The sequence below is a fragment of the Kogia breviceps genome, chromosome 2 (assembly GCF_026419965.1).
Source record: "Kogia breviceps isolate mKogBre1 chromosome 2, mKogBre1 haplotype 1, whole genome shotgun sequence".
Taxonomy (NCBI): domain Eukaryota; kingdom Metazoa; phylum Chordata; class Mammalia; order Artiodactyla; family Physeteridae; genus Kogia; species Kogia breviceps.
Window position 1 is genome coordinate 158,971,331 of NC_081311.1, and position 13,956 is coordinate 158,985,286.

Below are 13,956 nucleotides of genomic sequence, written 5' to 3' on the forward strand. Positions count from 1 at the left end.
TGGCACATTTTTATGCTTCAAATCAGTAGGGAACACCTATCTGAAAAATCAGTTAGCATTTTTGAGAACTTGAAATCATTCTGTTTACTTTAATGAATAAAACATTAAGTCCTAAGGATAATTAGGACGATTGTTGGAATAACTTCTCTTGGGATAGATTTCTCCCCCACCCCCAGGATTGAGTTTCCTGTAATAAAGTCATAAAAACTATGAAATTGGTTGAAATAAGCTATTTTGCGCAAAGCTAAGAAACGTTGTGTTGGGAATTTGTTCAGTTGTATTTACCTTGTTTAGGAGAGGCTATTCTTGTAGACAGTTAACTGGGTAGTTACTTTTATGAGAGTTGGGTAATAAAAGATGATTGTTAGTATTCCTTTGTTAAAAGGGATTCTAAAAATACTTTTAATGGCTTTTTGAATTTGAATTAAGAGCCCAGTTGTCTGTTTGTTCTTTTCCCCAGATCAGGTGTGTTTTGTTAATTTCTGGACAGGGGAAATAACATAATTTCCTCCTTACTCTCTGCATTCTCCCAGCCTCTGTCCTTGCCATATGCCTTGGGGTTAAGATTTTACAGTTTTCCATGACATGCCTTTGTCAGTAAAAGTCATTTTTTCCCCAATTTGAATGTTTTTAGGAGATTGCTCATGTGTTTCTTACCTTCTCCCACACTTCTTTTTGGGGGGACTTAGTGTCTTCCCTGTTCGACTTTAAGCTTGTGGAGGACAGATTCTCTTCATTCCCAGAACCCTCACAGTGAATGAGCACAATGCCTCTCAGCTCACGGGTGCCTGGGAACCTCACGCTGGTGAATGTTCCCGCTAGCCTACCATACTCTTCCATTTTAGTTATTAGGGGACTGATTCAAGACAGTAGAAACCACCCACACTTCATTAATTTGTGAGATAAGGCCTGCAGCAGCAGACTGATAAGCTGGAATCTGTGCTTTTAACTGCCTGCCAAGCCCCAAGCAGGATGCTGGCCCTGTGGAGGGCTTTCCCCTGTGGCCTCTCATGCTCAGGGCACCATTTGCAGAAGGAAGTCCTCAGCAGCAAAGGGATTACCGCTAAATTCCAAAGAGCGGCTTCCAGGCCCTGAAGGCAGATGTTTCCTCCTCAGTGCCTTCATATCTTAAGTCCAGTCCTTTTCCTTCCTGACATAATTTAGTCTTTTTTAAACCTCTTATCTACTTCCTAATGCATGTCTTCAATACCTGGCTTTTGCATTCCACCTTTGAAAAGGAGTCATCCCTTGGCCCAGTCCACCTTCACATCGTCTCCAGGAGAAGGAAGGTGTTTGAGGGACACTTAGCCAGCTGGCCTTGGCCGGGGTAGACCTGAGGAGCTCCATTATGATTTTGATAATGGTCGGCCCGTGGGGTCAAAGAATGTGAGTGTGCCCCAAAGCTTCTTCATCACAAGAGGATTGTAAATAGAATTTCTGAAATCTTGAAAGAAGACTACCCCTGAAGTGCTCTTTACTGTTTGTTTTGGATAATATTGCATAACTAGCAAGTGAATCAGTGAGATAAAGAGCTTTGTTTGTAAATTCTAATACTGAAGGAGAAGAATTTCTTGTCTAATTACACAGGGAATTCTGTTATTCCTTAAAACGTTTTAACACATGTGAACCATTTTATACACACAAAACATTCAAATTCTGTGGTTTTTGTCCCTTTAGTGGTTATATTTGACTGTCCAGAAAATATTTTTGAGTGACCCATTAAAAAACAATGAGAGACCCTAGTGTACATTGACGTTGACTCAGGCAGTCTATGAAATTTCCCGAAAATACTGTGGAGTCTGTTTTTTGGAAGCGGGTATAATTCTAGAGGAAGAAGAAACTTTTTGTGCCTGTTTGTCATGTCTTATTTTAAAACCTGACTTTTGAGCTTTATCTGATGCCTTAACTGTTCTCACTTCAGAACAGATGTCATCTTAAAATGATTCATCCCTGATGAGATTTCTGTTTTGTACCTAATAGAAACAAGCCTTTTCCAATTATGTAGCTAAAACAAGCAATGTAACTAGTTATGTTTAGGATATAAGAATGCGTATGAACTTAGAAAAGTAAGTATTGATAAAATATTCCTAGAAAAATGATTGTAGATAATTTTTAGAGATAATTAAGTCTCACCTTTACTCTGTCATATGCCATGGCATGGCATAGCATCCTTCTTTTCATTGAGATGACAACTAGGGACCTCTTTGAGTTTAGATGTATAAAGAGAAAAGAAAGTGCAATGCACTTCTCTCTTTTTTTTTGACCAGTTGTTTTGGCATGGTATGTATTTTTCCATCTTATGTCCTTTTGGCCTATCTATGTCTTCATATTTTAAGTATGACTCCTATAGGAAGCATGTAATTGGGTTTTGCCTTTATATCCATTTTAACATATTCTGACTTTTAATTGGAGTGTTTTGTCCATTAACATTTAGTGTGATTATTGATATGGTTGAATTTAGGTTTACCATTCAATAACTTACTTTCTATTTCTCCCCTCTGTTTTTGTTTTTTTTTTCTTGCCTTCTTTTGGATAATTTGAAATATTTTTAGAATTCCATTTTAATTATTTTGTTATTTTGTACCTCTTTGTGTTTTATTTTGTGGTTGTTCATGGTATAATATACATCCTTGAGTTTTCAAGATCCATATAGAATTAATACTGTACCACTTTATGTAAAATGCAGAAACCTTGCAACCATTTAGGTCCATTTACCATCCATCTCCCTCTAATTCTGTTCTTTATGTTTGTTTTCATAATCTTTCTTTTTAACTTCATGGTGTACATATGCCCATTGCTATCTATATATTTTTTTTAACATTGAAAATTTTTTTAAATTTTTGCCTGCGTTGGGTCTTTGTTGCTGTGCACGGGCTTTCTCTAGTTGCAGCGAGTGAGGACTGCTCTTTGTTGCGGTGCGTGGGTTTCTCGTTGCTGCGGCTTCTCTTGTGGAGCACGGTCTCTAGGCAGGCGGGCTTAGTAGTTGTGGCTTACGGACTCTGGAGCGCAGGCTCAGTAGTTGTGGCGCACGGGCTTAGTTGCTCCGGGGCACGTGGGATCTTCCCGGACCAGGGCTTGAACACCATGTCGCCTGCATTGGCAGGCGGATTCTTAACCACTGCTCTACCAGGGAAGTCCCCTATTGCTGTCTGTCTTGAAGAGAGGCTTACTTTTGTTGTCTGTCTTCTCTTGCTCTGAGGCTTGGATTGTTAGGAATGCTTACCAGTGTTGTGGCTGTGTAGGAATAACTGTATTGTTGTAAATATGTTAATTAACCATGTTTGCACAGTCACACCTCAGAGGCATTGTGGGTTCAGTTCCAGACCACCTCAATAAAGTGAATATCTCAATAAGGCAAGTCACAAGAATTATCTGGTATCCCAGTGCATGTAAAGGTTATGTTTACACTGTGTGGTAGTCTATCAATAAAGTGTGCAACAGCATTATATCTTTAAGAAAAGTGTACATACATTAAATAAAAAATGCAAAACAACAAGACAGTTATAATAGTAACATCAAAGATCAGGAATCACAGGTCACTGTAACAAATGTAATAATAATGAAAAAGTTTGAAATAATTGTGAGAATTGCCAAAATGGGACCAACCAAGAAACGTGAAAGTGAGCAAATGCTGTTGGAAAAATGGTGCCAATAGACTTGCTTGATTCAAGGTTGCCACAAACCTTCTATTTGTAAAGAACACAGTATCTGGGAAGTGCAATAAAATGAAGCATATTAAAATGAGGTATGCCTGTACTGGCATAGGACAAGAATGTAATAAAGCTTTCCAGGATAAAAAAAGTTATAGTTACTTGTAACAAAGAAGTATAAAGACTTATTTTCCCTGACGTTTTCCCTTAAGATACGATAGGATGAATGTTTCACGGAAGGGCATAACACTAATTTAACAGGGTGATATTTTTCAAGCGAGTGAATGTTTCTGAATTGAGAATATGAGACATTTATAGATGTACAGATACCTGCAATAGTATTTTACAAGGAAGTCCAGCATTGTGCCTCTCCTTTAAAAACAAACAAGCAAATAAACAAACAGACCTCAAGGTTACTGTGCAAAACACACCACACACAATTCCCTTTCTCCTTTTCCTTCTCTTCCACGTCCTTGCTGTGGACTATCTTAGCCCTTAATCGGGTTTAGTATGAAATTAGGAATTGGTGGCTCACTTAGAGGTTAGGAATTTTTTTTAAAAACACTTAACTTTTTGTTGCTTAATTTTAAAAACCCACAGTTTTTAGGGCCGAACCAGAGCTAGAAAGGAGAGAAATAGTTGAGATTTGTAGATCTCGGTGTAGATGAGAATTTTGAGACAGAGCTATTTTAAGAGGGTTAAATTCAGAAGCAGAATTTCCCTAGTGTGATTTGAAAGTATTCCAGGATTCAGGATTGAATGAAAGGGAACACCATTTTGAGAGAGCTCTTAAAGAAAAAGACAGAAACAGAAAGGTAGAAACAGTTATCTAAGTTCAGGAGAGTTTCCTGAGACCAAGTTTGTTCTGTTAAGCACTTTGGCTAATGGAGATGACAAACTAAAAGTCCTCAAACGGATTTGACCGTTTTGGAGAGTGATTCCTCAAGCGCCTCTTTAGAAGATAGCCAGAGGGACTGAAAAGTAGGGGGCTGCTTGGGAGAACATAAGCATAAGCTTTAGGCGGTGGCGGGCGATGTGTTGGGTGTCACATCATCTTTTCTGCTTCGTACAGTAGGTGAAAGAAACCTAGAAAGGAAATGGCAGGGTGGAGAGCTTGGAGTTTGGGGGAAAGAAGCCCTGCCATCACCCTTGATGCCCACGAAAGCAGGGCCATGGTGGAGATTAACATTCTGGACAGAAATAAGGTGGAAAAGGAACATTAACACTAACTACTAGATAATTTTGAACATGAAACCCAACCTTCTGCTCTGACAGAACATAACAGATGAGCCCCAAACCAAGCTCCCAAAACCTAAAAACGATAGATACAGCTGTTTGCAGACGTGCAGCAAACATGCTTGGTGTTGGGGAAAGTTTGGCTCTCGATGAACAGCCGTTTAGCTGATCTGGAAATGAAGGGGTGACTTACACTCAAACGTCAGCCTGTCGCTATTCTTAGAGCTCAACTAGAGGACAGACAGAGTGGATAAAACCCCGCTCTTGATGTGGTGAGATGAAAACCATGTTTGCCTGTTGTTATCATCATCATAGTTCAATAAACCATTCATTTTTGTGTGTGGTAAATCACAATGATGACACGCTCACAAAATAATGCGAAGCATATGGGTCACAACTGTTTTTAAGTAGAAACTTCTCTAAAGATTTATTTAAGTTCCTTAATTATAGAGTGGTTGGGAAGACTGGCATGTGGTTTCAGTTTAGTTATAAATGTGGGCCGTGGTGATGGGCAAATGCTAACATCGCCAGAGAGAAAGAGAACAAGATCGGGAGGGGAGCTGGTGTCCTTCAGGACCTGCCTGCCCCTTTGTCATTTTTAAGCGAAGTCAAGATCTTTTGTGTTTATACGAAATAAGTGTGATGACGTGCTCTGCTTGAGATGCGTGTGCTAGTAGTCTGGGCCAATTTTCCCAGTGCTTAACTACTTTAATTGGTAAATTTTCATGGCAGTTTGAAATGAGGGACTCTCCAGAGTCCTGACAGAATAACTATCCCTTTTAGCCTTTATCTTAAATTAAAATATACTCCTTGTTAGATGAATCAAGCCCGGTTTGGGGAACAGCAGTTAAGTATTCTGTCTAGATGGACAAGAGGAAAGTAAGTGTTCAAGCTAGGTGTTTTTCTGACTTGAAATAAACCCATGCCAGGGTCATTTGGTGATCTTCTGAACCGTCGTGTGTGTGTGTGTACACATATATAAGTGCACGCACAATCATACGTGGTTATTCACATTAGAAGTCATTTTGCATCCTTTGGGATCTAGTAATAGTGTAATATATAGGGCTTCCCTGGTGGCGCAGTGGTTGAGAATCCTCCTGCCGATGCAGGGGACACGGGTTCGTGCCCCGGTCTGGGAAGATCCCACATGCCGCCCGTGAGCCATGGCCCCTGGGTCTACGTGTCTGGAGGCTGTGCTCCGCAACGGGAGAGGCCACTACAGTGAGGCCCGTGTACCACCAAAAAAAAAAAAAAAAAAAAAAAAAATTAAAAATTAAAAATTAAAAAAAAAAAAAACAGTGTAATATATAAAGCTAACTTGCAGTCTTAGGAGCATGGGGAAAGGCCTGTGTTAACCCATGAAGAGGTCAGCAAATGTGTACGGTTGGAAAAGTTCATTTGTATATTTGCCGTAACATGCTTTCCTCTGTTTCTTGCCAATGATGAAAATGACAGTGGCATCACTGAGCTATTGTCTGGAGGTGGGAGAAGTGGGAGGGAGGAAGGCTAATAAGGAATCCAGGTAAAGCTCTCCTTCCCCTTGTGAAGGTCATAGAAGACATGGCTTTCCTGTGCACCACCCTTTACGGAGTGCAGTCCAGTAGGGGCTTTGTCGATACTTGAGAGGATCCACTCATTCATTCATTTGTATTTTTGTATAGACGATGTCTTATGTTCATAGCTCTGTGGGATGCACAAAGATTAATTACACAGAAAGGCTGTGCCCCCAGGAGCTTACACTCTGGTAAGGGATCAGAAGATGTCTGCATAACTAATTATGATACAGAAGGACATTGGACATTTACTCAGGACTTGATCACTTTTAAAGTGCTTTCATACAGGTATACTTAATCCTCTAAGTGGAAGTCCGTGGCTACATTTAAAATTTTGAACCTGAAGAAAACTCAGCCAGGGTGAGTGACTTGCTCGGGGTCCTGTAGGTGTTAAGTTGAGGGTCTGGGGCCCAGGGAACCCTGTCCATCCACGATGCGTCTGCCTCTGGGATTCACTGTTTGGTCTGCTGTCCCAGTATGCAGTGGCGCAGAGGGGGGATGCTTGCTTCCTCCTTCGGGGATTCGGAGAACACTAGAGAAGGAGGAGGCCACTGAGCGACCTTGGCACTGGTCGACCTTGGCACACAGCAAGGCACTGGTTACTTAGGGGGATGGCTGAAGGGATTTGAGGGTGAGGAAGACACGCTGGACGGAAAGAGATCACTGTATATTGTTCACATAAGCAAGCTAAAGCAACATGTTACTCGAAAAAGTCCCTTTCTTTCCTTTTCTTTATATGTTCATTCAACAAATGAGTATATTTACGTGCAAGGCTTTGGATGGAGTCATTAATGTGACAGTTACAAATAAGGCTTGTGGTGACTCTCTGGGGGCCTCACATTGGTCCAGCCAGAGGATAAGGTCACCGATAATCGTAAGAGGATGTGAGGAGAGGGGAAGAATGTGATACACAGGATTTCTGGGTTCAAGTTACGACTGTCCTGGTCTTGTACATGTCATGTCACCGCTCAGTCTCATTGGATCCTTTTTCTGTAAGGATGCAAGTAGCATTCACTTCACAGAGCTACTGTAAGGATGAAATCTGATTATGAAGAGGAGAACACTTCATTCAGGTCCTGGCACATTGAAGGTGCTCCGTACATTGTCATTATTAATGGCGCCACACATTTCCTGAAGAGAAGCCAAAGTCTGGTTGGCTGAATTGACACTCTTCCTGTATCCCAGGGCCATTCTGTGGCCCTGTGATCTCTGTCCGGAACGCGGAGGTGGTGTGTCCCAGTGGTGGAGAGCACACTGCCAGCGTGACCTTGGCAAGTTCTGTCTTCACTTTTTGCCACAATTTCATCATCTGAAAACGGGATTGATAGTAATTTGTTCGTAGTAGTTTTGTTGTGAGATTTAAAATGATTAAATATGAAGAGCCTGGGAACCGTGCTGGTCCAGGGTAAATGCTGCTATTTTTAGCTCTAGTTACTCTCTGATTACTATGTGATCCTGTCCCTCTCTTGCTTACATTCCCTCTGGGTGGCTCCCGATCACCTCTATCCTCCTGATTTGGAACCTGCCCATCTCTCTAAGCGCATCACTCCTCAGGCTTTGCCTTTCAGCAGCTCGCAACTGCTTAAACCCTTTACCCCACCTCCTAGGATATTTGGCCTTTGTTTTTGCCTAAAAGCCCTTTGTCTTGCTAATGCATTCTTTAGGGCTGTTTTTCTACCTCTTAAGATACTCCTACTCCACAGGCCTACCCCCTTGAGGGCCCTGTCTGGTTCTGCAATGTTTTACATATATCTTTTTCCTTGCACTTAACCTATTTTCTATTTTGTATCTCTCTCCCCTGCATTCCTAGCTAGCGTGTTCTTCACATAAGGTAGACTCAATAAGTACTTGTTGATAAATGAATTAGAAGAGGAGCTTTTCTATTTTAAGTACAGTATCTTATTGTCAAAATTATTTTTCAGTTAGTTAGAGGGAGCAAAATTTACCTTGTTAGTAAATTTTGAGGAGGGGAAGGTCAACATGAGGACTTTCTTGATAGGGGGGCCCTTTGTCATCCTAGAGCACACAGGACTGGACAAGAACCATGGCAAACCTATAGTACCACCTGCCTCTGGTGGACCTTACAGTTTCAACCATCTTGTTTGTGAAGGCAGTAGTTCTCTGTTTAGCTTAGTGATGGTAATATCAGCTATTTGGTATTTGATAACATTTTTCTAATGTTTGAACAAATTTTTTTCTCATTGTTTCGAAACTCCAGTGTATTGTCCTGGAAATAGCAACATTATCCAGTTGTGGACATGTGGACATGTACTCTATATCTTTAGAGTACAATACATCAGTACCGTTTCAGTTAAGAGAGAATGCATAGGAGAAGGTAACACGGGCCACAAAGAATGGATAGCTTTATTTATTTATTTAAGAATTTGAAGGAAATAAAATGTGATATCTCAGCTTTCTATCTAAAGCGTATCAGTGACCCTTTAAAGAGCCTGTAGTTAGTTATATCTGATAAACACATAATAATGAGCTGAATTTTAAGGACTTTTTTCCCATTATCCCCTGCAGCTTTGCCCTGTCAGATGAAGCATACAGATCCTTAAGAGATCAAGATAAAGACCAGTGTATTCTGATTACTGGGGAAAGCGGAGCAGGAAAAACAGGTAAGGCCACTGGACAACCTTACTTTCTACTATAGTAGGGTAAACACTGCACAGAATGACGATGGCAGAGCGGGTGGGTGCAGCCTCATTAGCATGAAGCTTACAGGGCTCATGCTGGGAAGGCTAGTGATTAGGATCCTGGAATGTTCTCCTCCAGGAAGGACTTGCCTCATCTCTCACATGAAGGAGCAGGCACCTATCTAAAAGGTTCCAACCAATGTGGGAGTCTCTGGATTCTAGACCTTTCGGTTGCAGTTCCTGCGTACTTCAAGGTCTTTTACCTTCCCTCCAAGACACCAAGGTCTAGTGCAAGGTCTCACCACTTCCCTAAGGAATGCCAGGCTGTTTGGGTTTGGAGATCCCACAACCACAGACTATCTCTGCTAAAAAGTGAGGGAGGGCACCGGGAAAATGCTGGATTTCACTGTAGAAAAGTCTTCCTCTGAAGCCTGAAGAATTGAGATTTTTGTACACATTTTTAGACAGGCTGGCAACCTCCCCATAAAACAACCCCTCAAATGGGGAGGGAGTGTGCTTTTTTTTCCCTTGTGCTTTTAATAAAAGCAATCTGTGTGATTGTCTTGAGTGAGAAAGTGATTTTACACAAGGCCCAGCTACCTGGAAAACGTTCAAAAGAGCTGTGATCTCTGAGTCCAAACTTGGACAGGTTAGAACCGCTGTTGTCATTAGGTTTCTTTGATGGAACTGATGAGTCCATAAAGGAGGAGGATAGTATTTTCATAACTGGTTCATCTGTAAGATGTTCTTGTTTTATAGATAAGACTCTGATCATTGGTAATTTCTGCTAGTTTGCCAAAGTGGGATTTAAATGCTTCAACTTTACTTGGCTATTTAATTATCAGATTAATAACTTTGATTTCCTGATGCTCAAGAGAAGAAAATCCCCCGTGGATATTTCAGTCAACTGACTGAGTCTATTTTGTTCATTAGCCTTTAGTTAGATTTGTGCCTTTAAAGTCTCTCTGTCTCCCCTGAAATGGCTTTTCTTTCTATACCTATTTCTTCCTCCAATTTCTTAAGGAGTACCTCTTCCCTACCCCTCAAAGTAGCTGGAGAAAGAATGGCTAGATAAGATGTGTCCAGCTCCCTTCCCGGAGCCTTTGGAGACATAGTGCACTGTTTCTTTGCAAGGTTGTGCAGGTTCTAGGCTCTGGATGGGCAGAAATGGAAGGGAAAAGAGTGGCATGTAAGAATCTAAGGTACCAGAGAGCACAGACTCATATAATTGGAAGGGATCTTAGTTATAGACCATCTAGTGTAGGGTCCTCCCCAGGGACAGCCAAACTCCTTTTGTAGTGATGCAGGGCTCACTGCTTTGTAAAGCGGCCTATGGACTTCATCACACAGGTTTGATAACAAAAGTTCTTCCTTACCTAGAGGTGAATTCTGCCTCTATGTATTCGTCTTAACTCTGCAGTCTGGGACCTTACCAAATTAGTCTACTTTCTCTCCTACAGGACAATCACTTAATTCTTTGAAGTCATCCATCATATCTTCCTAGGGCTAAAAATCCCTTTCCTTTAAAAATTTCTCATGTGATACACATTCATTTATTCATTCATCTAGGAAATAATTCCTGAGTACCTACTAGGTGAAAGGTACTATAGTAGGTACTAGTGATACATCGGTGAGCCAGACACCATTCCTGTCCTTGTCAAGTTTATAGTGCAGTACAGGAGATAAACAATAGCTCTACACTATATATGTACATACATCTAAAGGTATACATGTATACATACAATGTATATACAAAACATTGAGTGTAGTGAAGTGAGGTGTACACTTGTAAGGTTGCTTATGTGAACATGTAACAGGAGGATTGAATCTCATTCCCAGTTTCCTTACTGTCATGGTCATATTATTCCAGAATCTTCCCAGTTTGTCAATATGCTTTATAAAATTGCATCCCAAGAAGTAAACAGAATTCAAAGTTGCTCCTGGTTATTGTGAAACTATTGCCCTCTTAATGTGGATACTAGACTTCTATTAATGTGGTACATGTATTGACTCATATTGGTCTTTTCATCGAGAAAGATGTGATAGGTTTCTTGTATATTAACTCCTGTTTGGTCAGATTTTCTCAGTTGGGTATTGTTCAACAAAATTATTTTAAGCCTACATGTAGAATCTTTTGTTTATGATTCTGTCCCCTCCCATAGAACCACTACCATGCCATTGGGAAATAATAATAGTAGCTAACATACATGAGCACTTACCATGTGTTGGGCATTGCGGTTAGCATATTTCACGTATGAGATAAGTATTCTTCTTATCCCCATTTTTATGATGGGGAAATTGAGCCACAGAAAGGTTAAACAACTTGCTTAAACTTACACAGTGAGTAAGTAGCAGAGCTGGGATCTTGAACGTAGGTAGATGTATAGCCCTTGAGACCCCACTTGTCTTAGCTCAGGCTGCTGTAACATAATACCAGAGACTGAGTGATTTAAACAACAGACATTCACTTCTCATAGTTCTGGAAGCTGGGAAGTCCAGTCAGGGTGCCTGGTGAGGACTTCTCTCTGTGTCCTCACATGGGAGGAGAGAGTTTAAAAGTGCGCCTGAGCCGGCTCTGGTCTTCTTCCTCTTATAAGGACATTAATCCCATCACCGAGGTCCTACCCTCATGTCCTCATCTAAACCTAATTACCTCCCGAAGGCCCCATCTTGGAGGTTAAGGTTTCAACGTATGAATTTCAGGGGGACACAAACATTTAATCCATAGCACCATTTTTATCCACTATGCTAAACTGTATCTTCATACTTTGAACATGATTCTTTTTGAGTGCCATTAAACCCATTGCCCTTGTTGGTAATTTTTTTTTTTTTTTTAAACTAGCCTCCAGTGTCTCTTTAAGGCAGGGATTATGTTTTCTTCATCTCTGTGTCCCTATAGCCTGACTTAATGCCTGGGACCCATTTAGGCAATCGCTACATGTTTGAATGATTGAATAAATGCCATCCTCCAACCCGAGCCTCCTTCTGTGTCTTAATTTAAGAAATTGACAAAAATACTGAATTGGACCAGGACAAAGACTGATCCTGACAAATGAAAATTGAAATATAGTTAATTCATTAAGAGTTAATTTGGGGGAGTTCCCTGGCAGTCCAGTGGTCACGACTCTGAGCTCTCACTGCCGAGGGCCCAGGTTTGATCCCTGGTCGGGGAACTAAAATCCCATAAGCCTCGTGGCACGGCCAAAAAGAAAAAGAAAAAGTTGTTGTGTTGATTAGTTCTGGATCATTTTTCCCTATCTTTCTATATTCTCTTTAGGGGGGTCACAACTAGTCTCAGACTATGTTTTTGCCTCCTAAACGGTACACTCCACTCAGTACCTCTTACTTTGTCTCCCAGCTTACACATCCAGTACCTGCTTGACAAGTCTATGTGGTCTTTCAAAGGCATCTCAAACTAAGCATGCCCTAAACCGAACTTTTGATTTTACCCTCCTACACAAACTTCCTGGTGTCAATAAATGGGACCACCCATCAGCCTCGTTTCTCAAGCTAGAGATGTAACAGTCATCCTTGATATTTTCCTTTCCTGTATCTTCCACATGAATCCCATTTTCTAATCCTGTCAACCCTACCTCTAAAATATATCTCATGCCAAGTTCTTTCTTCCTTTTTGGTTAGACCAAGCCACCAACCATTACTTCCTTTGAGGACTGTTTGTAGCAATATCTAACAGGTCTCTTCTTTTCCTCCATGCTTGCCTACAGTTTTTTTTCACAGACTCCAGAATGATCTGTAAAACTGAAAACTGGATCAAACCCTTGGCCTGTTAAAAAATTTTGTTTCGAGTTACCTCTGTGTGTGTGTGTGTGTGTGTGTGGTGAGAACTTTTAAGATCTACTCTCTTAGCAACTTCTTTATTTAGCCTCACTGCATGGCATGCAAGATCTTAGTTCCCCCACCAGGGATCGAACCCGTGCTCCCTGCAGTGGAAGTGCAGAGTCCTAACCACTGGACCGCCAGGGATTTCCTCTGAGCAACTTTTAAGTATACAATACAGTGTTAACTGTAGTTGCCCTGATGTACATTAGATCCCTAGAATTTCATCTTATAACTGGAAGTTTGTACTTTCTGACCACCTTTCACCCATCTCCGTTTCTCCCTTTTCCTTCCCAAACCAACAATCTACTCTTCTCTTTGTTTCTAAGAATTTGTCTTTTTTTTTTTTTAGATTCCATATATAAGTGAGATCATACAGTATTTGTCTTTCTCTGACTTATTTCAGTTAGTATAATGCCTTCACGGTCATCCATGTTGTGACAAATGGCAGGATTTCCTTTTTTTTTTTTTTTTTTTTTTTTGACTGAACAATATTCACCTGTGTGTGTATATATATACACACACACACCCCACATTTTTCTCTATTCATTCGTCCATAGACAGACACTTACTTGTTTCCATTTTGACTATTGTAAATAATGCTGCAATGAACATGGGAATGCAGATATCGCTTCAACATAGTAATTTTTTTTACTTTGAATATATACCCAGGAGTGGTATTGCTGGATCATATGGTAGTTCTATTTTTAATTTTTTGAGGAACTTCCATACTGTTTTCCATAGTGGCTGCACCAATTTATATTCCCACCAAGAGTGCATAAGAATTCCCTTTTCTCCACATCCTCTCCAACACTTACTTCTTGTGTTTTTTTGATATTAGCCATTCTGACAAGTGTGAGGTGGTATCTCATTGTGGTTTTGATTTGCATTTCTCTGATGATTAATGATGTTGAGCATCTTTTCATGTGCCTATTGACCATCTGTATGTCTTCTTTGGAAAAATGTCTATTCAGGTCTTCTGCCCATTTTTTAATCGGATTGTTTGGGGTTTTTTTGGTTGAGTTGTATGAACTATTTATG

At 40.6% G+C, this 13,956-nt stretch overlaps 1 protein-coding gene across 3 annotated transcripts in view; it reads left to right on the forward strand.

Annotated features, from left to right (window-relative positions):
- The window catches only part of MYO1B (myosin IB), a 183,070-nt gene that overhangs the window by 77,165 nt on the left and 91,949 nt on the right, over positions 1 to 13,956 (forward strand). For all 3 annotated transcript variants that reach the window (XM_059052028.2, XM_059052027.2, XM_059052026.2), the window contains exon 4: positions 8,966 to 9,060. In XM_059052028.2, the coding sequence (XP_058908011.1) occupies positions 8,966 to 9,060 (95 nt within the window). The remainder of the gene's footprint in view (positions 1 to 8,965; positions 9,061 to 13,956) is intronic.